Genomic DNA, 19,631 nt, shown 5'->3' on the forward strand with positions numbered 1-19,631 from the left:
TTGTTGCATGATATAATTTGGGGGAAGTTTTAGCTGTCGGAGACGCAGCGGCACATTTGAGTCTAGAATACTTTGGTATACGGAGGCTTTCATGGTCAACTCAATTTCTGCAGAGTTCCCAGGTCTAAATCATCACTGTGATTGACGGTTGGTATTAGGGCTGCACAGTAAATCGACTTTTAATCTTAATAACAAACATGATTGAGCGATTTTGAACGTTCCAAAACCAAAAGCCAATCAAGTGCTGTCTAAATCATTCAGCTTATTTTTTTTGTATTATTATTAGTACAGCTTTTAAAAAAAAAATCTCATAGGTTTTAGTTTATGTGAGGCACGTTCTGGTTTTGTACAGGTGACCACATGCCTGCATAGGCCAATCCCTGCTGTTTCTGCAGTGTGCAGCTTGAAGTGTCCTAGACTAGTGTGGATGAGTAACACTACGCTGAAACACAGAACAACAAAATTCAAATGTCGGGCACATCTGAGGGTGAAGAGCACGGCCTTTGAAGTTGATCATCCATCCACTTTTTGGTAATATTTCCCCTGGCAATCATTCCCAACAGGCCAAATTTGTTCAGTCTTTCTAATTGTACTCTTATGAATTTTAATATCTAATGTGCTAATTGAGTAGTGTAGTTTTCCTGAGCAGCGCGTGGTCTGACCTGGGAGGAATTTGCTGGGATTTCCACTCCTGGGAAAATTAGTGACTGCTTTGAATGTTTTCCATTTGTGAATAATCGGCCTCACTGAAGAATGCCGAAAATCTAATTTTTATAAGCCTTACCGGACTGATGGACAGTAACAATAAGATCATTGCTCAACACTCATGATCAGGAAATCAAATGCATGTGATTAGCAGCACTCGGCTTTAACTTACCCTCTAAGCAGTAATGGTGTTTTTGGTTTTTCACTCGCTGATTCTAAATTTTGGGTTAATGGTTGTTAAATAAATAAATAGTTGGTGTATGTCATGTTTGTGCGTAACTGATTTTAAGGCCCGCTAGAGACTAGGGCTGGGCGATATGGCCTAAAATTCATATAATTTGAAGCATGTGCGGTAACGATATATATCACGATATATTCTTTTCTTCTGTATAACGTATTTTCCGCACTATAAGGCACACTTAAAATCCTTTAATTTTCTCAAAAATCGAGAGTGTGCCTTATGTATGAATTCTGGTTGTGCTTACTGACCTCGAACCGATTATGGTGTGCAGAAATCTGTTAAAAACTTTGGTAAATCGCACTGCTTCATGGATTGTCAGAGCATTACGGCTGCCGTAGTGAGGAGCTTCGCGGAGTAATCTGGGTCCAAAACTCCGTCTACTTCAGGTCCCAAAGTCAAACGAATACTGAGTTAAAAACGGTCTAAATTCTTTCATCTTTAATTAAATCATCAGCGTTGCTGCTTTACCAGGTGTAACGATTAAGTTTAACATCCATGAAAACAGAATTTATTAAATTTAATGGAGTTAGAAGTTAACAGGAAGTTAGCTCGCTAGCTTCCACCTAAACATGTTGTGCTACGTGATTGCTAGCGACACAGCTATGTTAGCATAACATTAGCACAGTGAAGCTGAAGGATGAAGCCAACTTTTTTCCACTCATTAAAAGTTAACATGAGGGATTCTGGTGGTCAGGGACAAATGCAATCGCATAGCAGGATGCTATACACGGGCCAAACTTCAGCCAGGAGAACAACTGAGATTATTCATCCACAATACGAGGTGAGTTATTAATATACTGCAACAAAATGGGAATAGAACAGCTGCGAGAGAATTCAACATTAATGAATCAATGTTACGGAAGTGGAGGAAGCGCAGTTTTTGGTTTTCCCCTTATTTCAAAAGTGCTTCATCTCTTTGCTATGACTGTCGCCCGGCATAATTTGCAGATGATAATGGTTGTAGCCGCTGCATGCTTTCGACCAAAACAGGCACAGCTTGATGACATCATCAACATGCGCTATTGCAATAGAGCGATATAGTCAAAATCTCTATCGTTGGCCAAATTTATATCGTTTATATCGCCCACCCCTACTAGAGACCAGGCTACTTTCATTCTGATATGTAAAGCCTTATAACTGAAGGAGAGCTTTCTCCTTACCAGGACTATATATATCCTTATCAGTCTTCATTAGCACTTCCTTCCAGATTAATCCATTAATATATACCGCATACTTAATACCAAGTGTTCTGTTATGCAAAATGTCCGCTTTGCTCTCCTTGAGTGCAATATGTAATTTGAGGCCGTCACCTTCAGCAGTGCCAGTGAAAGGCACAGTATGCTGACAATTACTGTGCAGTCCTAATGGTATGGATTTATTTTTTCTCTCTGTGATGCCATCAACACTTTTGTAGGGCTCAGTAATGAACCCAGAGCTCGCATTCGTCTTTGTAAAAGTCTTTGCCGTTCAGCTAAACTATGAAATAAGCAGGGAGTCATTTCATTTTTTTTAACCAAGAAGCTATATTGCTCATTGTGGACATGAAATTGGATTGAGCTCTTACTGCACAAACTAATCCCATTGTACTTTTCCAGAAGTGGCATAAAAAGTTGACATAGACTGAAAGAGGTGCTGTGCAGCGCTCAAATCCTCCATTTCACACCTGAACCTCAGAGAAATCCTGTAATAAATTTCCCATTTTTACTGTAATTAATAGTGAAATTGTCTCCTCTGCCTCTCAGTCCTGACAGGCTTTCTGCGGGGAGTTAAATCTTCGTATCTCTGCAGTGAATGATGGTGTGTGTCACTTGTGCGACAGCTGTAACTCCCTCTGCCGTCTTGCTGAACGGTTTCGGTGGTCTTTTTTAATCTGCTTGGCCTGTCGATGGCATTAGCAGGTGATTAAATGAATTAGCCTGACCCGGAGACATTAGCACTGGGCTGGAACTCGGGGTGTGAGAGATTGAGGGAGCTGTGGTGGTGCTCGGGGAGGGCGCTGGCTCTTTCTGCACACACAGTTTGTCATGAGATAGAGGTGTTTGTACAACTTGCATGAATGCGTGCACACGTATAGAAAACACACAGACACGCGCTCTGTCAGACACAATGGAGTATTGTATGTGTGACACTACCACTACTGTGTCTCCACGCAGTACGTCCTGACACAGTACACGCCCCCTTGCTGCTAAATGTCATGTGAAGTTACTGACATGATTAGTGTATCAAAGTGTGCCGATTGTGTATACTCACGGTGACAGTTACGTGTTGTGAATGCTCCAGGGTTGGACAAATAAACAAGATAACGTGTTTGATAATCATTTGAGTCACTTTTTGATAAAAGATAACTTTGTAACTTGGGTTATCTTCAGCCTGCCCTCATTTTGAATCATTGCAAACGGAGCACCTTTGTGGTTCGTTGTGCTTTATTTTTGGAAACAGTCCAAAATTCTGATGGAAACTGCTGTGCGTTAATGTTTCCGTCCTTTGATGAAAGGCTTTGTTGTTGATGTTTTGCCGTCTGGTTGCACGATTTGTGTCTTTTGACCTTTCTGGCTTTACATCTGCTCGTGACAGGCAGAGACGGATCACAGCGTTGCAGCACATCATGTACAGAAGCATCCACATTGAGAGAAAGCGGACACATGCGTCGAGTGAGTTGCTGATTGACAGGGTCACGGCCGTTGTGGGCGGGGCCTTCTTATTTTGGCAACGGTGCTTTCAGGCTGAGAGGGCAGCTGTGAAACTTTATACCGTTTAATTGCCATCTGTTTAAGGAAGTGCTTGTTAAGGTGATCTATTCACTACTTGAAGAAAACTCATTGGCGTTACAAGAAGTGTATTTGTAATGCATTGTGAGGGCATTTTATGATGATATTAGGCATTCACGATGGAATAAGTGACTGAATGTGAAGTCATTAAAAAGATAGGGGCTTCATTTGAGATATTATTAAAGTCTTTTATAAGCTGTTAAATAGAGAGGTGTGCATACTTGGCATATTAAAAAAACTTGTGTTTTCAGTGGGAAAAAAATGAGCTCTATGCTGTTTTTAGTCAGCACTGATTCTACTCGAATACTGACACTGCTTTTGTAGTCAGCCAGCATCCATTTAAGCTGAACACTTATCTCGATTCATTGTGTTAAACTTTCTTCGTCAAAAACATTTTAATGAGCTGCTGAGTGGGACAAAAGGGTGACATGAGGGGGAAACGGCCTTTAGGTGTGGGACCACTGGGCTTCGTTTTCAACTTCAGACCTGGTAATTTATTCTGTTTTTTTTTTTTTTTGTGAGCAAATGTGCATAAGGACACTGATGATGGTGCTCAGAGAAATTCTAATAGATGAAATGCCATTTTGAAGCAATGAATAGAAAATCGTGCCTACCTTGCATTGCCTCAGTGCATGGGGGATTAACTTTGTGTTCATTTGTGCTGCTCTTCATAAACCCTTTCTTACAGACTACACTGGGTGTATCTACGTGGGTGGAAGAGAAGGTCTTGCATTTTCTTACAATTAGAGGAAGTCTTCTAATTACAGATAAAATGCTCAGTCGGTTCCAGCTGGGCTCTGTGTTCAGTGCAAGTTTGTATTATCGTAAAAATGTCTGTCCTGGTCGATCATGGTGTCCAGTGAAAACAGCAAGTAGAGTTCAAGTCTGCAGTAACTGATTCCTGCGCAGATACCTCAGCAGCTGATGCATCAGTTCACAGCAGCCCAACAAAGCTGCCAGTTTGTTTTATTATAAACATCTAAAAGCAGGGGTGGGTTACTTTGTGGAGAAAGTAGAGGCGTGTGCAGCATAAAAAGTCTTTAATCTTTCATAAAAGGTGTTTAACCCGTTGAACACCTTTTAATACGAAGCATTTAGCGTGCATTAGCAGTAGCATAATCCAGGCTGTGTTGCAGACAAATGCTAGTCATTAGTAGGGATGGGTATTGTTTAGGTTTTATCCAGTACCGAAACGGTGCCGGTGCTTAAACGGTGCTCGAACCGGTGCTTAACGAATGGAGAACACAAAATTGGTCCAAAAACCTCTCATGTTCAGCTGTTTTTTTTGGTAAAAAGATAACAATGTTAGCCTTTTCTGCAGCTATGGGGCATATATGGTATCACTCTGGGCTGGAAGCAGCTTAAACAATGGAAAAAACACAAACTTTGTCCAAAAACCTCTCATGTTTAACTGTTTTCCACTTTTTCTTTGGTCATTTTAGCCTTTTTGGCCAGGGTGAAGGGAGTATCTGCCATCAAACAAGAAGACAGCTGCATGTAACTACGACGGTGTTTGCTAGTTCACCTTACATGCATTAATGTAATAACGTGGTTAGCCTACTCAATGTAAATTACACACGAACAACATTAAGCTACTCACGCAGAGAAGAACGGCTGCTGCTGCATCATCATCCTCATCATTTCTGCTACACTGGCAGGGCTAGGGGCCAGGACTCTCCTCTTCAGGTTTTTGGGGGATGTTGCTAACTCCGCGTCCGATCACAGGCACCACACCTGCAGTAGATGCACTCGGTGTGAGGTCTCGCAGCAAGCTATCAAATACGGCGCATTTCTCAGCTTTTAACAAAATGCTATACGTCGCCAGGTGTTTCATCAGATTTGAGGTGTTACCTCCTTTGACAGTATCACAGTATCAGCTTAAAGCACTTGCTGCAGCTGCTGAGTTTGCATCTTTTGCTGTGAAGTTCAGCCAGACTTTGACCGCTTCGCTTTGGGCATTTTTAATCTGTAGCTCTGCTCTAAAAGAACGTACGTACCTGGGCCCGCCTACTACGCTTGCAAAGGTAAAACGATTGGCTAGAATTCAAAGTGTATTACATCTCAGGGGAAAAAAGCACCGAAATGTGCGCTGCTTTTCGGTCTGGTTACTACCGTTTATGTCAGAACCGGTGCCATAATGGCACCGGATACCGGTACCCATCCCAAGTCATTAGCTGTATCAAACTGACACGATTGATTTAAAGAGCCTTTCTATCATTACCACCGAGGAAGTTCTGTGAGTCTGTCTGTCTCTTGGGATGCCTGAAAGAGACGCACACAGATATTCATCAGAGTTATATCAAAGGCTTTGGAGTAGATGATAAGGATCTAGTTTGGGGAATTTTTGGAATTGAATTGTTTTTTTTTATCTTTGCACTGACATTTCACACCATATCTTCTCAAAAACAGATTGATGTTCTCAAGGAAAAACCCATCACAAACCAATCTGGATATCTTGGATATAAGAGGTTTTTGCACAGTGTGGGCTTAGCAGAGTTATGCACTCATGCTCGCCTCTTGTTATAAAATGAGAAATACACTGCATGTATTTGAACTACATCTTACTACCCCCCACGGTGCCCTGTCCTTTTCTTTTGTTGGTTGAACTCACAGTTGTCAAACTTTAGATTTTACTTCTGTGTTTTCATATTCCTGCTTCCATAGAAGCTGGGTTTGAACTAACTAGAGTTTTAGAACTAGAGTTTTAATAATGGTAGTAATAGTAATCTTAATTTCACAGATGGTCACAGCAATTCATTCATTTGTCTAAAATGTTCTCCATTGCTGACACATAGTGTAATTTGATCTCAACGCACACAAATTCTCATTCTCGTGTGACAAAAGTTTAATTTTGTTAGTTTAAGATTTAAATAACTTTCAGTCTCGATCTTGGATTGAATCATTTTTAGTCTATTTTGTTTTGTTGCAGTCTTTATCACCAAATGGAAGAGTGTGAAGTGGGAGTTTGCTGTCGACCTTGAAATCAGTCGACCTTAAGTAGGATTCTCTTGCGAGATAAAGTATATTCCTCTCTGCTGCTGACGAACACGATTCAAACGTTATCCGGCATTATATGGAGACAAAAACCCTGCTAGGAATTTAAGAGGTTTAGATGAAATCCTGCCAATGGAGTATTATGTCCTGTACTGTGGTGTGACACACTGTGCTGCCATTATCTATATGTCTATAACCCTTAGTGCCCATTCACCTTCATAATGATGATGGAAAGTCCTATCCATCAGCTGGTTTCTGGAGATGCTGGTGGCTTAAAGCTGATGTCAGTGCTGCTGCATACACACACCAATGGATGAGGCCTTCGTTGGAAGCATTTAATCCTCGCTTAAGCATTTTAACACAATAATAAATGAGCAAACTTACAAACACCCACTTTACCCGACCTGGATCATAGAGATGCGAGTGATCAGTGAAAGAAAGTACGTCTCCGTTTCTTTTTGAAGCTCGTCCCGCGCGAGCAGTAGTAAACCGCTTAAAGCTAGAAAAAACCCCAAACTTCATTTGTTAGGACATATTGCTTTTTGAGGCCTTTGCCTTTCATGTTATACCTTTTCTTCTTGGACTTGAAACAGGAAAGTCAATTATGGGTTGAGACTAAAAGGTTAAATGGAAAGTCTACTTCAGAAGGATTTCCTGTCTATTACTTTATGAGGAAAGAGTGTGTTCCTAAAATCCAGGCTGCTTATGTTTTGTAGTGACCTCGCCTGCAGTTCTGTGACATTGCAATCACAGCAAAACAGCGCTTTTGTTGTAGCAGCTGCCAATTTATGAAGACGACAACCTAGCCTGAATAAATTCAGACTGTTTATTGCAAAAATGTTTGGAAAAAATGTGTATAATTGCTCTGTTTTGGGAATTTGAAAAAGCAGGTCAGACACCGAACGTGAAGCAGCTGCTGCTGCTAGTAAAGTGTTTGTGCTTCACGTTCACGTCTGTCCTGCTTTTTGCCTTAATTGTTATCAAATGTATTCTGTCTTTTTGACAGAAGCGTAGTGAGCGTAGTGTAACGTTCGTATCTGCAGCCAGGGAGCCGATTGAGGTCAATCTGTGATTTGCAGCCTTGGCCCCGGGCGCCAGCTGTGATATCACCAGAGGCTTTACAGTCACCAGAACACCCTGTGTTTTACATATCTTCACATGGTTTGTCTTTGCCTCCTGTGAGGCCATCGTATCAGGTACAACTGTTTGCCTTGTCTGATATTTAGGTCCTGATGAGGCACCTTGTTGGCCAGACGGTCTCCCCTTGAGGCTGCGAATGATTTATTCTCTGCTATCAGAAACTGTTTAATAAACACCGATGACTGTGCTGATGTCAATTTTACTCTTCAGCTGGTTTCATCTTACAAAAACAATTCGGCGTATCAGCGTGTGGGCACCTTTAAGTTTTAGAGACTGAGTGAAATCACCCAGAGGAAATGCATTTATTTGCTCTGTGTCACTGCTCCCAGAATATAGCATGATAAAGAGCATGCTGTCAGCAGTTTTTCAGAAGCTGTCGACTTCAGAGATAAAATGTGCTTTTTATGGATTTTGATGTGCAAATTTCAAATGTAAAAGAAAAGCTGATTGGCTACCATTTTTATTTCATGTCTTTTTACATGTTACACCATTTTCATCTGGTTATGGTCACTTTATATAATAATATTTCACTTTTATTCATTATGGAACAATTTAAAAATCAGAAAAAGGTCTAGAGAAGACTTTATTTGAAAGATTATATTAGACTACGTGCTGGGGTTTTTCCACAGTTCACAGAAAAACTTAATGACCAGTGTGTTAGCATGCTAGGATGTTGTGACACGGAGGAACGTCGGTTTCGTCAGTTACCCAGAATATTATGACATCCACAAATGTTCATTTCACCACTTGCATATCAGCCTTTGTATGTTTCCTAACCAAACTAATTGAGTTATTTAATAATGTATGGTGCCAATAGAGGAAATGCAAAGGTTATAGATGTGTCACTGGTGCAACTTTGATGAGTCGCGGTACTATCAAACGCATATTGTGAAAGAAAAGTAAAAAGTTGAAGTGATTTACTTACAGAGCAGAAATCAAAAGTTTAAATCTGACAATTAGGATTTACACGTCATATAGAGCCCGATCTGAAAATTACCACCCACTTATACTGCTGCCATTAGTTTTTTCAAGGGTCAAAATGTATTTTAGTCATTTCTGGTTCCTGCCAAGAACTTTTTGATTTACTAACATATCATGAAAACCAGAGCCAAATGACAGTTTTAAGCATCATTTTCATTTTCAGGGACCCAAAATGAGCAAAATCCAATGACATTTATTTTGGCTGTAGACCAGTGCAACACCTTCATGAACAATGAGAGTGCTGCATGGTTTAAGCACTGACTTTTACCATCTAACGAGGGAAAAATTCACTCCTTCACTCCTCACATCTCCTGCTTGTGCATGTTATTAAATAGCATAGTGTGCGTTTTGTGCTGTATCCCTATATTCACCTTCTTTTTACTCTTACCTCCAAACTGGTTGCAGTAGACGGCTATCCCTCTGTCATCCTCTTAGGGAGTTCTTCAATCCCTCTGTTGTCAAGTGCTGCTCATTGGTTCTTTACATTATAGTATCAAGTGTCTCGCATTGACTTTATACTGTACATGACAGCAGGGTCACAAACACAAGCAAGCGAAGCTTCTGTTGCAAGTTGTTCCACTTTGACATCAAAATAGCAGCAAGTCTGTACATTCTGTAGCCCAGAAACCAGTGCACAGCCATACTGGAGCCATAACTTGAGAAACATACAGAGGAGCTGGCAGACATTTTTAATAAGAGTTCCCCCAAAAGCTGCACCATATGGCTGCCTGAGAGGCAAATGAAAAAGTTCACATTTTGCTGCCTGTAAAGTTAATCACCGCTGATGCACAGTAACGTAAAAGGACAGCCTGGTTAAGCATGTGAACATTTTGATCAACTCAAAACTTCTGTCAGGGATTTTCCCTGGGATTGTGACAGCTGCACAGTTGGATTTTTAGTCAGAAACTTTGATTGTGAGCCATATACGTGTTTATTCTGTGGCACAATCTGGACAACTGATTTAATTCAAATCAGTTCTGTTAAACAAGAGGAAGAACTAAAACTTTACAACAGATGGTATATACATATATGTGTTAAACTACGTGTGAAGTAACACAAAGTTTAACACATCTCTCATCAACAGTTGGGTAGGTTTCTATCTTCCTGTCTTTTCTGTCACTTGGTGTGTGTGTCTGTGCGTGCGCGTAACATCATTACCTCTGCTCTGATTCCTCTAACTTGATCAACAGTAGCTCCTGGGTTTCATATTTCCTGCACTGATGCCATTGAGCATCAAAGACAGCTAAGGAAAACAGTGGACGCTCTGTGTTTGTCACACATCCCTTCTGAAGTTAATTCACTTTGGCTGCTGCCTTGACAAATCGCAGCAAAAGGAAGAGAGCATGGGGTCAGTTGGAGCTGAGACTAAATATTCACTCCCACAGAAACACTGCTGTCTGAACACCAATCAATGAAAGTCAATTATTAGACACTGGACACCTGTTTGGAACTGTTGAAAGAAGAAATTAAAAGTTAAAGTAGATTAGATTTTTGCCCCCAGGTCCTGAAAAGAAAATAAATTGTCTACTGTAGAACATAAAAAGCAGAGACAGCTCTGAGCCAAGGACTTGCTCAGTGACCACAAACTGAAAAAGGAAGACTGTTGCCAAAAGTTGCGGAGAAGACAGACTATATGTCCAGTAATGAGGATGAGACACAGAATCACTTGCCCTCATTGATGACCTTCTTCCGCCTGTCGTGGGCTACGTGTTGAACTAGGCCTTAGTCATGTCTCTCAGCCTTGTCATTAGTGTTCACTGCCATGTTGTTTTGGGGTGGTTTTGTTAGCATTTTTCCAGGTGGTGTCCATCTTAGAGCAGTTTACCTTTTACTGGGTGTCGGTATTCTGAGCCGTAAAGGATATCCGGTTTGACAAAGCTGTTATAAAGTCTGACCTGTGTTCAGCAGCTGTGTGGGCTGGAGTGTTGCAAATGCTCGGCATGCCTTGCCAGGGCTTGCACTGCTGTCATTTTGTGCTGAATTGTTCTCGCTGACAAGGCTGTGAAGGTAGGCAGGGCCTCGACATAGCACAGAGGACCACTTTTAACTGATGGGTGCTCAACACCTTGGTTTTGGAGGTGTTGATGTTTAGAGCTGTTTGCCTGTTTCCTGGAAAAGGTTTCATTTTCCTCCTGCAGACTGCAGACAAACTGTTCTCTTTAACAGAAAAGTTATTTCAAATTTAATGAATTCTTAAAGTTAAATTTGCGCCTTTGAGAAGCTGACAAGATGCTGCTGCTTAGCATGCACAAATATGCGTTAACCTGAGTGACACATGCATTTATCTACGCTAACAGATCCTGTTCCGATCCGATACAGATACCTTAGCTCTAAATATTTGCAGATACGGAGCACTGATCCATTACCAGTTTTAAACAAGAAGCACTCTGAGAGCACGAGTCTCCACCAAAGGAAATATATGCTTATTCAGGAACACTGAACATGCATTCAAATTGCTGAATGAAAATCAAACAGGCAAATGCTACCAAAAACCCAGCTTCGGTGGTGGAGGTGTGTAAGATGCTGTATTCCTCACTCTGAAGACAGGGTTGAGCTGTTCGTTCGTGTATAAGGAACTCAGGCTCGATTTAAATATTATTTACTTTCTAGATACAAAATGCAATATAGCAAATAAATGCATCCAGGAATTATTTATTTATTTATTTATTAACCTTTATTTAACCAGGAAAATCCCATTGAGATTAAAAACCTCTTTTTCAAGGGAGACCTGGCCAAGATAGGCAGCAGCAGGTGTCTCACAGTTACAGAAATTACTCAAACACAGGCAGCAACGACACACATGCAACAATAAGTGAAAGAATACAAATAAAACAAAATAAAATTCAAATAAAAATAAATAAAAAAATAAAAAAAATCAGTTAAAATGACAATCTAATTGAAACAGTTGCATGTTATGGCCTCGGCCTCAAGGATTCGTAGTTTAGATTTAAAAGCACTTAACCCTTTAAAACCGGTCGGAGCGGACACGCTTCGTTTTGCGTAACTATTTTTAAATCCCGGTAGCTCTGCAACCACGTAAGCTAGCGCAATAATTTTTTTTGCATATGAAACCTGAGGAGTTGTACTTACATCTTATGCCATCAGCTTGTCCTCGGTCACAGTTTCCTTCCACATATAGCTTTGCAAAAACTGCATAAAAAGCACTTGCAGCAACAAAAACATAATATTCCAGAAACACTTTTGCCAATCCGATCAGCTGTTTGTAACACTTCCTACTTCCATCAGCGCGAACTATCGCATATCCTCCTTGTCCTACCCGAAACCGGAAGTGACGTCATTTTCGCGGAAATGTAGTTTGTTTTTTTTTTACCATCAGGGCCTCATGAGCCTATACTGGTGTTTTTAAAAGTTATGTTTGACTTTATGACTTTCTGTGTGGTTTCTGGGATGCTTAGGACTCATATTGCACTGCTGGAAATAGTTTATTTTGATGCATATGCTGCTTTTTTGCAAATTTGCACTATAATATTTATTTTCGTTTTTCCTGCAGTATATAAAAATTGTTGTATTTCAAAAATAAAACTATGAAGACACTCAAAATAAATTTCCTGTGGTGGGAAACTATTTTGTGCAACTTTTTTGTATTCACAGTTTTGAGGGATAAGCCTCTTAAATTTCTCTAACTAGAAATATATGTTAAAAAAACAAAAACGATTTTCAATGTTTTTGTAGTTTATTGCACTTTTTTGCAATTTATGTAGTTACTATGCACTTAATGCAGACATATTATTAAAATTTAGGCTGTAATGGTTGTATTGATGTATAGCAACTTGAAATGCTCCCAAAAATGGCTCCACAACATGTAAAAATATAATATAAGCTCTGGCGGACTTGGTTCTATGGTAGGTCTTAAAGGGTTAATGAAATAAAATCAGTCATTTTCCTTCTGCAGTTTGTTCCAAGCCGAGGATGCTAAATGGACAAAAGCTCTTTTACCAAGTTCAGTTCGGGCAAATGGAACAGAAAGCAACACGTAACCATGCGGACGAAGAGAATACCAACCAGCATGTTTCATTATAAGCAGGGAACATAGATAAGAAGGCAGCAACCCAAGTATCGCCTTATATATATAAAACTATATAAATGAGAGTTCCTCCGACTTACCAAAGCAGGCCGTCCTACCTGAGAGTATAACTCACAGTGGTGAGTCTGACATTTACGGTTAGTGATGAACCTCAGAGAAGCACGATACACAGAATCAACCATTCGAAGACATTGAGCAGAAGCATTCATATATAGAATATCACCATAATCCAGCACAGGCAAGAATGTTGCAGCAACAAGCCGCTTCTTTGTATTAAAAGAGAAACAACTTATTTTGAAAATAAAATCTCAGTTTTAACTTCAGGTTTTTCACAAGATTCTCTACATGTGGTTTGAAGGTAAGCGAGTCATCAATTAAGATTCCCAGATAGGAATACGTATGATACTACAATACTGTACTCTCAGGTTAATAAAGCCCATTTTGATCTGGATGGGCTCATTCACAGTACCTCAGAGGAAACGTTAACATTGTAAAATCCAATATGTTGTAAAATAAAACGGCTTCATACGTTTTTTTAAAAGAGGTTTTAGACCCAGTTTATTAATCGACATTTCCCTCATCTGCTTCATTTGAAAACTCGTGGTGTTAGAGTTAAATCCCGAATCTCACACTCATTTCCCATGATTTGTGCATTAACTGGCCACTTTATTAGGTACATCTGTTCAAGTGCTTTCCAATGCAGATATCGAATCACGGTCCAGCACAGGCCAACACATCAGTACATTTAGAAACAGTAGAGACGAGCTGTTGAAGTTTAAGCCGAGCATCGGGACGGGGAAGAGAGGCAATTTAAGTGACTTTAGACGTGGCACGATTGCAGGTGCGATATCCACTTTCGCGGATGATCAGAAATCTTTTGCTCCTTTTGTAACCGAGCAGCAGTGCTGCGAGGGCGTGTGCATGTGTGAGTTTATTATCTCATCAGTTCGTTCGCTAAAATCAGCCCCAATAAACCAGAAACGGGCGGCTGTCTCTCTGGCTGCAGTTCAGCTGAGCAAACTTTCATTTCGCCGATAAAATAGGACAGTAAAAACTTTAATGCTCTTTGCTAAATATATAAAGTATAATATGAGCAAAACAGTCAAGTCTGCAGGTCGTTTACCACTTTTTATCGCTTTCCACATATAAAAATAAAACTCATCGCAGATGAAGTTGTGTAGGCGCGCTGCTGCGCGTGACATTGTTTATAACCCTTGTCTGTAACCTTCCACATCATCCAAGCGGTGTCCTTATTACCCAGCATGGTGCATTTCCTGTGTTAGCAGTGATAGGCCTCGGGATGAGCTTCACGGTGTGTTTCATGTCCTTACTTGAATGCATGGGCCTCCTTGAGGAGGAGCAGGAACAGATGCTTCTGACAGAACAAACAATATCACACAGTATTTATGCACCGAGTTGATGCTATCACAGCACGGTGGGAGTAAGTAGTAGTCTGTCAGAGTATGCTCACAGGCAAAACATTAATAATTCTTCTAATGAAGTGTGTAGTTTTTCATGTATTTGTGCAGTGCATGTCTGTGTAGCACTAATATATACTTAGACTATCTTAAAAACCAACAGGTGAAACTGAGACAGGAATTCTGCGTTCACTGTCAGTTTCCTAAACGACGTCCGGTGCAAGAACTGCCGACTGCTTCGATTTTAAATTCCTGCAGAATAATCTGAGACCCTGCAGCTAATCCCCCTGCATCGACCTTTGAGTGATGACCCATTCTTTACTAAGCATTTACTATCACGGCCCGTTGTCTCCATCTCGTCGGTTTTGAGAGAGAAGCTGTGAGAACCCGCTCGCATATTTGCGCTGGAAACTCTTATGCATCTAAGAGTCAACGGCGTGTCAAGGTTTCGTTTCATTTGTGCGCTGTGATGACTTTTTCGCGCCGCTCACTCGGCTGCCACTTGAGAATGTTAACGGAAAACTTCTGTTGAGCCAAGCGGAGACAGACGCGCTGTGCTGGTAAGCTGGCGACTGAAAGTGATGCTGTAGGAAGTGATTGTGCTCCTTGCTTCCTGTCCGTGTTTTGAGCACTTTGGTGCTGCAGAGGAAATGTAGAACGAGGTTGGTGGAGGCTGAATGCATAAAGCGGCGGTTTGCATTGTGGAGCCTTTCATCAGGGGATGCAGCCAGGCTGCACAGGTTTCACTGGTGAACAGCTGCGGGCACAGGGAAATGCTTATCAGTGGTTACGTGATGGTAAGTAACAGAAAAGAAGCCAGCGTGTGTCATGCACGCAGCATGCAGATGTTGACATTTCAAGCTATTTACTTAGTGTTGTTTGTTTTGGGTGTGTGTGTGTTTGTGTGATAAATGATCAACGATCCCGTGATAATCCTGCCGGACTCGATGAGAAGTTTTTCTGGCCGTGGCGTTAAAACGTCCGTACATTGTTGTGAGTGCTGTTCAAAGGAAGTAGCCTGACCAAACTCAATCACTGCACTTTCCACTTACTGTTCCTGCATGTTTATTCTTTATTTACTCAGCTTAACTTTTTGCAGCTGCTGATCTTTATACAATGACCAAAGTAAATTGTCTCCTTTTTAGGTTTCGCCACACAGTTAGCTTTTTTTTTCTGCATGTCCACAAAAATGACGAGAAACTGAAAAATGGGCTTTTGCTGATTCACTCACGGTGCTGCTGTCAATTGTCAGAGAGATTAGAGAGACATTTTATTCGTGTTTACATGAATGCAGCGCTGACATGAAAAATCCCCACGTCAACTCGCTGCTCCGGTGCTTTTTTTTTCTCTCTCATTGTGCTGGCGCTTGCTTGTAGTGTTCAGGAAGCGGTTTGCCTTGATGGAGGATGGTAGAAAAACCCGTTAACAGCTCACAAAGCGAGTGGATCACCAAGACTGTGACCCATGCAGTTCAGTTAAACATTGAAACCGTGACCTCTCATTCTCTCTTAAGTGAAAATATGCAAGTTGGTGAAAGAAGTGAAGCGGTCATGAACAAAATATTGATAGAACAGACAGAAGAAAGTAGACTCAAACGGTGGTTCGGTGCCTTGTTAACTGGTAGCTTGTTCTGGGGTCTGTTTAACTAGGACACCAGAATGCTGCTCTGTGCACTTTGCTGTGGTGTGTCAGACCAGCACTTCTTTTAAATGTCACTGTGTCCCAATAGACTCTGTATTGGTTCAAGGTTCAAGGTTCTTTATTTGTCACATGCATAGTTAGTATAACACACAGTGAAACGTAGCCCGACACGCTCCACGACATGTAATGTAGAGCTTTTACAACTTTAAAGTCCAGAGTCGGCTTGAATAACACGCATCAAACAACTTTCACGGTTTATTTACTGGTGTATTAAAGTTCCAGATGATAAAAAGTTTATAGCTGGCATTTTGTGGCTCAGCTTTTCCCTCCGTCTCTTCTTCCAGGTCGTTCACTGCCGCTGAAAGGATGATAACGATCGTGGGAGGAGGCCACGGCCGGAGGTGCAGCCCTCGCTAGAATCCTACTTCTCTTCCAGTTCACCCCTTTGCCATCGCCCAGTGTTGCTGTCCACCCCGCCCCAACCCGGCACCATGGCCAACCACCTGGAGCTGATCCAAGAGCTGCAGCAGCTGGACAAGGTGCCCAGTCTGGAGAGACTGCGGGCGGCCCAGAAGCGGCGCACCCAGCAGCTGAAGAGATGGGCCGTGTACGAGAAGGAGATGCAAAACAAGAAGCGAAAGGCCGACAAGAAGGGACGCATTGCCAACAGCCTCCAGCAATCAGAGCCCAAGAAACACGTGTCGTTTGCCGCCAGCGTGGCGCTCCTGGAGGCTTCGGCCAGGAATGATCCAGATGAAGGTAAGACCAGTACAGAATATTAATGACACGTGCAGATCGGCTTATTTATGTCTGCTTGCCTAATTACAACTAGTTTGGATTCATTACACCAAGTATACTAAATATTTTTATTTAGCAAGTAAGTAAGTAAGTAAACTTTATTAAGCGCTTTTCACAGACAGACAATCACAAAGCGCTGTACACAAATATTAAAATAAACAATAAAATCAATAAACATTATATACAATGTAAATAATGTAAAAAATATAAAATATGTAGATCAACAAAAGGCTTGTTTGAACAGAAGAGTTTTTAACTGTTTTTTAAAAGAATCCACAGAGTCAAGCAAACGTAATTGTAGTGGTAAACTGTTCCACAGCCTTGGTGCAACAGACTGAAAGGCGAGGAAATAAAGGTATTATTTATGGATGTGGGGCAGGGTGAGTAGAGCTGGGGTTATTTCTTTGCTGCTTGCGAGACGACAGGAGGATGAACAGTCTGCGCCGAGGCCGGCGTTGCCCTTTTAATTTATTTGTTGAACTTCAGTATTCCTCGTTTCAAAAATAAACAGTTTGAATAAAGTTTTGCTCAACTGAGCTCAGACTTACCCTCGACACCACGTTTGAATGATGACACTAATTTCGGCCTCACCACACTACTTCCCCCGGATATCAAAATGCCAAGGTCAGGAAAACGATTAGCTTGACCTGCCCACTTAAACCGCCAGTGGAAGTCACTCCATTGCAATTGAATTTGTTCTGCTAGGAGACTGTTTTATCATTGAGAAATAATGGAGTTGTCACACTGAGATGAAACTCTGCCAGTCTTTTAATTAAAATTTCTACGGATGGGGCCCCCCTATTTGGAGATAATAATTGTTTTCCTCCAGTACCGGCAGCCCCGTGTTGCTGTGGCTGTGCTAACAGTGTGTCGGCGATGCGGGGATGATAACAGCCTGCTATCGCTTAGATTTTGCGTCTAATTTAACGTCACTGTAACTTGAAATTGGATTGAAGTCTGTTTTATTTATTTATTTTATTAATCGTGGCAAATGCAGCCCACAGCAGTGCTACTGTATATTCTTTGCTCATGCAAGCTGTCTTCACAGATAGGACATCCCTCTCAAGGCTGATGTATTTTCACAATAATAACAAGGCTGAAGCTACTCTGCCGTGCCTGTACACACACATGCACGTGGACTGTTCACTGGCACGTATAAGCTCCAGCTGGAGTGTGAGACAGAAGTCTTGTGATGTCTACAGGGGTCCGCTGGATTTTATCACGGCGTGTAGCCGAAATTAAGCTTTGGTGTAAGCAAAAGGAAGTTACTTAATTGGGTAAAACTGAAAAAGAAAATCTTTGATGTTGTTGTTGCTGGTTTCATTGTCGTGTGTGTGATGTGAGAAATGGTTTGAGCATCATTTCGGGGCTTTTATTGCAAACTGCTGCGCTGTGTGTATTTCCCAGAAGGTTTGCCGAGGCACTTAGACTGCATCAGGATGTTGGGGCTGATCGTGTGAGTCTTTAGGTTTTGAGAAACCACACGAGGAAGCAAGGAACACACAATGTCTACTCATCAATACTGAAGGTTCCCTTTCAGGGATGGTTTAACAGCAACAAACATTTGTCTGCAGTCACACACTTCCTCATTTGTACACCACTGATAGATTTCTTTGTTTTGAACTCTTCAGCTGTGTCCTCCATGTTAATGATGCACACATACAAAATCTTTTATGATTGATTCCTGATCAATTTTTCAAGTGTAGAAAAAGGAGGTTTTTAATTTCAATACAGCTAGACGGGGGATACATTATTGCTTTGAATGTACACTGTGTCTCTTCTCCTTCTGATGCAGTTATCAATAAACTGGCTAATTAATTGAGCGTTAATGCTTTGACTTGCTGGAGCTGCTATAATGTGACTCCTTGTGGTTGCAAAATGGATTAGTGTTGGTCAAGTTACTTGAAAAAAGTAAAGTAACTAATTACCGATTACTTCCCCAAAAAGTAATCCCGTTACTTTACTGATTACTTATTTTCAAAAGTAATTAATTACTTAGTTACTTAGTTACTTTTTAAAAACACGATTTACAACCTGAATAGGTGATAAAGCGATAGATCTTTCAGCCCAATTCTACTTTTTCTGCATAATCCATCATACAAAATGTAATCAAATGGAAAAGTCTCTTTTTAAAACTTGTTTTATCAGTTTTAATCTTTTAACTTTATGCATCAAGCAAAAATTATATGTAAATTATCTGCAACATTCTCTGACTGGAAGAAATTTGTTTAACATTTAAACTTATTTTCTGCACATTCCAGCACATAATAAATAAATAAATAAATATATATATATATATATATATATATATATATATATATATATATATATATTTGTGTTTACACTCACTCTTTCAAATAGATGTAAGTAAAACACAGCAGAAAATAAATAAAGTCAAAGACTAGCGGTCCTTTTGCTCTATTTTCACCTGTAAAGCAGGAGTGGGGTAGGCGGAGGTTTATCCTGGTGCAGGTGTGCCGTAGCGGTCATTGGAAGAATCCGCGAGTTTCTCTGTGAGTTTCCCATTACGTGGTAGCGCACTCGGTGTTTGCTTGGAAGTTTAGGGTTTTTTTTCGCTGTAAAAAGAAGTTTTCTTCCCACACACAACGGACACTAATGTTTTTGTCACTTTTTATGGAATCAAACTCAAAGTAAGGTCAGTACTTCCACACTTTAAACGCTGCACGCTCATACTCTCTCCCGCACTCGATATATGATCCATTGTTGATCTGCACACAGCTGTTGTCACGAACGTCGCACTCACTTACGTCACTGTCATGAGACATTCTCGCAAAAAAAATCCCGGTTTTAGTGACGCAGTAACGCAGCATTCCTACGGGAAAGTAACTGTAATCTAATTACCGTTTTTGCAATAGTAATCCCTTACTTTACTCGTTACC

The 19,631-nt window shown here is 40.8% G+C and overlaps 1 protein-coding gene across 3 annotated transcripts in view; it reads left to right on the top strand.

Moving 5' to 3' along the window:
* Window positions 1-19,631, top strand: part of ppp1r16b (protein phosphatase 1, regulatory subunit 16B) — a 113,714-nt gene that overhangs the window by 17,071 nt on the left and 77,012 nt on the right. For all 3 annotated transcript variants that reach the window (XM_087841013.1, XM_087841015.1, XM_087841014.1), the window contains exon 2: window positions 16,278-16,692. In XM_087841013.1, the coding sequence (XP_087697139.1) occupies window positions 16,425-16,692 (268 nt within the window). In that variant the 5' untranslated portion in view covers window positions 16,278-16,424. The remainder of the gene's footprint in view (window positions 1-16,277; window positions 16,693-19,631) is intronic.

The sequence above is a fragment of the Neolamprologus brichardi genome, chromosome 5, assembly GCF_056152115.1.
Source record: "Neolamprologus brichardi isolate AB-2024 chromosome 5, ASM5615211v1, whole genome shotgun sequence".
Classification (NCBI taxonomy): Eukaryota; Metazoa; Chordata; class Actinopteri; order Cichliformes; family Cichlidae; genus Neolamprologus; species Neolamprologus brichardi.